The sequence below is a fragment of the Elephas maximus genome, chromosome 12 (assembly GCF_024166365.1).
Source record: "Elephas maximus indicus isolate mEleMax1 chromosome 12, mEleMax1 primary haplotype, whole genome shotgun sequence".
Lineage (NCBI taxonomy): Eukaryota > Metazoa > Chordata > Mammalia > Proboscidea > Elephantidae > Elephas > Elephas maximus.
This window is the reverse complement of record NC_064830.1, coordinates 14,645,470-14,650,555: the sequence shown is the minus strand read 5'-3', so window position 1 is coordinate 14,650,555 and position 5,086 is coordinate 14,645,470. Positions and strand designations below refer to the sequence as shown.

Genomic DNA, 5,086 nt, shown 5'->3' with positions numbered 1-5,086 from the left:
GCCGGCCAACCGCCTCCGGATCGGGTAGCCCAGCCCAGCCCAACCCAACCCAGCGGAGAATACGCACATCATCTAGAGCAGAAAACTGACCCAGCGAGCCTGAAATCCTGTCTTCTCCAAATGTCCACCCCTCCCCCGGCCATTTTCCCGAGCTGCTCTCAGTGCCGCCTGCCAGGGTGGGAGGGTAGAGGAAGGCGGGAGGGCGGGAATGGAGAAAGACAAGGAGGTAAGAAAGGAAATGGGGGGGCGGGGGTGATGGCAAAGGGAGGCAGAGAGAAAGAATACTCCTTGGCCTTTAATAACTAGCCGGAGGAAGAGGAAAAAGAAATCCGGATATTACTCGGCTAGCCAATTGAGCACTTTTAAGGCTTATCCCTTCTAAATGTGTAATTCTCTTCCGCCCCCCTCCCCATCCGCGCACACAACGGCCTCGCCACCGAATGCGCTGCGACAACAGGACCTCCAGTTTGACTTCCATAGAGACTATTGGCCATGCGAGTTTCTATCAGTTCCAGCTGATTTATTAAAATTGTCAAGATACAGACTTCCAGCACACACACAAAAAATTAAAAAAAAAAAAAACCAGGCAATGATGTTGACAGTGCATGAGTCTGCTTTGCCACCATTTGCTACAAAATATGCAGATGGTCTGTACTTTATTTAGATTATATTGCACAAAATGAGAAACTTTTTAAACTATGTGCCTTTTTTTTTTTCCAAAAAATCGAGAATCCAGTTTCAAACCTTCCATCTGGGGCCCCATCCACATATCACAGCGCATGATACATAAAACCCTACTATAGTACAGTACATATACAATCTTTAAACTAAGATAACAGCTCTGAGGTCTATATCACCATTTTCAATAAATCTTTACCTACAAATATTGAACAAATCTCTACTATAGCTGTACAAAAAAAAGTTTGCTTTTTTTTTTTTTTAAACCACAAGGCCTTTAGATGCAAGGATTATTTTAAAATTTTAATCCTTTTTAAACCAGGACATAACGTACCAACATACTTGCATGCTAAAAAACGGAGGAAAAAAAAAAAAAGAAATCAAAAGGGAAGAAGTGCCTGAAAGTCTTACTGAAAAAACACAGCAAGAGTGTTCCCTTTTCACTGTACAAAAATACGCCTGAAAATATATTAATTTTTAAAAAAGACTGAGGTCTGTTATGTATCAAAAATGTTTCAATACCTTTTGTACTGAGGTCTAGGCTGTCTGGTATTCAATCAAGGAGGTATAAGGGAACAAGTTACAAAAAAAAAAAGTTGGCAAGTAGAAATCACATTTGTAAAACCATAAACAATTTGATCTGAAAAGTAAACTCTGATCTTAAGTCAGTTCACAGTTTTTTTGTAAGCGTTTGTACAGTCTGCATTTTTTCAAGCTCCCTGCAGTTTTGTTAAGAATCGGATGCATAGAAGACATCAGTTTTCTCCCTCCAAAAAAATAAAGTAAAATAAAAAAAGTTGCAATGGTCCCTTTTTTGTTTTTGTTTGCTTAAAAAAAAATCACCAGTTCTTTAAGATCTTTTAAGGAAAAAAAAAAATCCACAAACTCCCTAGAGTAACAGTTGTGCTGCCAAAAGGCTCCTCTGCAGACGTCTTCCAGACTTCAATCAAAGACCGACAAGCTTCAAACAGCGCCTTCCGGAGCGGTTGCTCCTTCCCCTCCCCCGCCCCGTCCCCTACGCCTTTGTTGCAATCACGAATTTCAGGAAAAGAAATATTAATTACAAAACACATTGAGAGGGGAAATCACAACTCCAGACTAGGTATGCAACTACCTTGAGACACGATAAAGGAAGGGGGGGGGGCAAAAAACAAAATAAAGGACAGGAAAAAAAATGTTTAAAAACTACTAATTTCACTTTAACTTCACCAAAATTTTCATCTTTTCCAATTTCTTTGCGTCACGACATCATATCAATATCATCAGCATCTTCTTCTCTTCCCTCCACCCTACCACCACCACCATCAACATCATCATCACCACGATTTCCTCCCAAGGAACCCTGCTCTGCACCCGTCGAGAGACATGAGCGAGAAGCGGGGCGTCCCTTTCAATACGTGAACACCAGGTCGGAAAAGTTCGCCTCCAGCCAGTCCCCCGCGATCATCTCGCTCAGCTCGGGCGTGCAGTAGTCGGGGAACTCGAAGTGGGAGCCCAGGCTGCCCTCGCTGAAGGAATCCAAATCCTTATCCACCAGCGACAGGGACAGATTTCCGGCTGCAGAGCCTCCCCCCAGCTGCTGCTCGCTGGTGGTGTGCGGGTTTTGGGAGAAATTCAAGCTCAGGTCGAACATCAGGTCGTCGGCGTCCTCGCCGCTGCTGCTGCTGCTGGAAGAAGAGGAAGAGGAGGTGGAGACGGAGCGCGAGGACGCGGGCGAGAGCCCCGGCTGCGCAAGCGGCTGCGTGTTCTGCTTGGTGATGTTCTTGAAGCTGTAGTAGAGGCGACTGGCGCTGCCGCCCCCGCCGTGGCCCCCGGCGCCAGAGGTCGCGCCGGCCCGCACCTCGTCGTAGAGGCTCGCGCCCTCGGTGGACTCGGCCGAGCTGCTCAGAGTGGGGCTGGCGGGCACCTTGGCGACGTTGTAGCGTCTCAGCAGCTGCTGCTGCTGCTGCTGCCCAGGCGGCTGTAGGAGCTGCTGGTGCGGGTGCTCCTCGTCCTCGTCCTCCACCTCCTGCTTGATCCGCAGCTGCAGCTCGTCTTCGTCCTCGTCGTCCTCATCGTCCTCATCCATGAAGACGCACTTGACGGTCTTGCTGGCGCCACCGCCCCCGGCGCCGCTCACTTTAAGGCTGCCGAACACATAGTCGTCGCCGCCGTATTCCCCGTGGTGAGCCGCTTTGCCCGCGCCCGCCTTGGGGCAGGCGGCCGCGGTGGCCGTGGTGGCCGCGGGGGTCTTCAGTTTGCTACATTTCTTGCTCGAACCCTTGGAGTTCTTGCCGCTGCCCGCGCCGCCGCCGGCGCCGCCCCCGCTGCCTGCAGCACTTTTCTCCGGGCTTTGGCTCGCGTTGGGCTTGGCCGAGGGGTCCATTTTGGGCTTTTTCCTGGGCCGGTACTTGTAGTCGGGGTAGTCGGCCATGTGCTTGAGTCGCAGCCGCTCTGCCTCCCGGATGAACGGGATCTTCTCGCTGTCTTTCAGCATTTTCCAGCGCTTGCCCAGCCTCTTGGAGATCTCCGCGTTGTGCATGTCGGGCGACTGCTCCATGATCTTTCTCCGCTCGATCTTAGACCACACCATGAACGCGTTCATCGGCCGCTTGATGTGGCCGGACGCCGTTTTGCACCAGTCCGGGTCGCTCTCGTCCAGGGCTACCGGGCTACAAGCCATGAATTCGCCCTCCTCCGTGTCCATCGCCTCTCGGGGCAGGTTGCTCTCAGTTTCCAAGCTTTCCGCCTGCTGCACCATGATCCGCTGAGGTGCTTTGCGTTCCAATCAGAGCAACTCGGTCTCGAGCGGAGATCCCCCTCCCCCTTCCACCCCTCCACCTTCCCGGGCAAGTTGCAAAGTCCTCGGCACCCCGCGTCGGCTGCTCCCCCCCTCCCCCCCGCCCCCCCTTCCAGGCTGTACACAGCGGCTGTGGCTGCTTCGGCGGCGACGGCCGCCCGCGCTCTGGGTAGCTGCGGCTGCGATAGGAGTGGCTACGGCGGCGGAAGCGGCGCGGTGGCAGTCGAAGCAGCCCAGGACCCCTCTCTCCGACTAGTGCGCTCCCGCCGCAAACGCTGGATCCAGAGCACTCCCAGGCGCGCGCGCTCCTTCTGCAAAAAGTTGAGGGCTCTCTCCCAACTAGTTATCAGGGTGTCATATGGGTGACATCACTCCCCTAGCTAGCCAATAGCTGGGAGCCGGCTCCGCCCATCTCCCTTTATTAACTCTGCAGGCCCAGCCCCTTCACCCCGCCCTCGGGGCTTCTTTAGAAAGATGGGGGGGTGCAGAGGAGGAGGCTAGTCTAGAAATATGTTCTTTAAAAAAAATCCGCTTGTGTGCACATACGCGCCTTCTCTCTACGATGCGCGGTAGCCACTAACCGCACCGTGGTGAGCGGGCAGGCCCCGAGTGAACCGGGCGAGTCTGAACACCAGCGCGATCCGAAAACGAGGTCCCCAGGAAGGGCTACGATCGCCCTTTGTGCCCAGTCCGTAGGAGGAATGTCAGCGTGGGCGCAAACCGCCGCGCGCTCTCACTTTCTCATATGCACACACTCAGACACACGCACATTCTGAGACGGCGTGTGCAATCCAGGGTGAGGATTTTGCTGCGCCCGGCTGGCACACCGAGGGGTTTCAGTTCCTCCCCCAGTCGCTGCTGCCCCGCAGCCTGCCTTTCTCCAGCCGTCGTCCGACTACTGCGCTTTCAGCAACTGAAGGTGGCGCTTTAACACAACAACCTTTCTCGAAGGCACGTGGGCTTCCCCCCCCCCCACCTTTCTCTAAGGCAAGGAAATCAATTTAAAGCCCAAGAGGTTGTATTTTCCCTCCCCCGTTTGCATTTATCTGTTTTGTCCTTTTCCTTCTTATGTTTTCATCCTCTATGGTGTTTGGCTACACGGCTTTGCGGGTTTTGTTGCGCCGGGGCTCTCCCGGCAGGCTCGGCCCCGCCCCGCCCCCAAGGCAGGGGTTGGAGTAACGGTCTGTGAGGTTTTAGTTTTTTTTGTTCGGTCGTCCCATTGAATTTGAGCAGCTCCGGTAGCTGTTCCTAAACCAAACCCTGTTTTTCGAGTTCTGAGTCCAGCGAGCTTTAGCACAAGTCTCTTCCTCCCCTCCCAATTGGTCACTTGCGAAGAGTCGCTCAATCTTTCTCCTGCTGCGTCTTCTCTCCCTCGCCCTCTCGTCCCCATTCCCTCCCCTTTTCTTTTACTACTTTCCTCCTGCTTTTCTCTCTTCCCCTCCCCCGTTCTCTGCCACAAACTCCCTCCCAGAGCAGTCTAATCCTGAAATCTAACCACTGCAACGTAGCACGTTTTTTCGGTAACCCGCTGTTTTAGTTGAACAATGTAAACCAAAGGGAAAGCAAGGTGTATTCCAAGTACCGAATCAAAATATTTCCTTGATACGTAGAAAGGTGGGATGAGCTGCT

General features: G+C 52.7%; 1 protein-coding gene across 1 annotated transcript; it reads right to left on the bottom strand.

Annotated features, from left to right (window-relative positions):
- Positions 1-1,757: 1,757 nt before the first annotated feature.
- On the bottom strand, positions 1,758-3,452 carry SOX11 (SRY-box transcription factor 11). The gene has a single exon (XM_049903792.1). It carries the CDS (start codon positions 3,416-3,418, stop codon positions 2,069-2,071), a length of 1,350 nt encoding a protein of 449 aa, XP_049759749.1. The 5' UTR covers positions 3,419-3,452; the 3' UTR covers positions 1,758-2,068.
- Between the last annotated feature and the right edge of the window lie 1,634 nt (positions 3,453-5,086).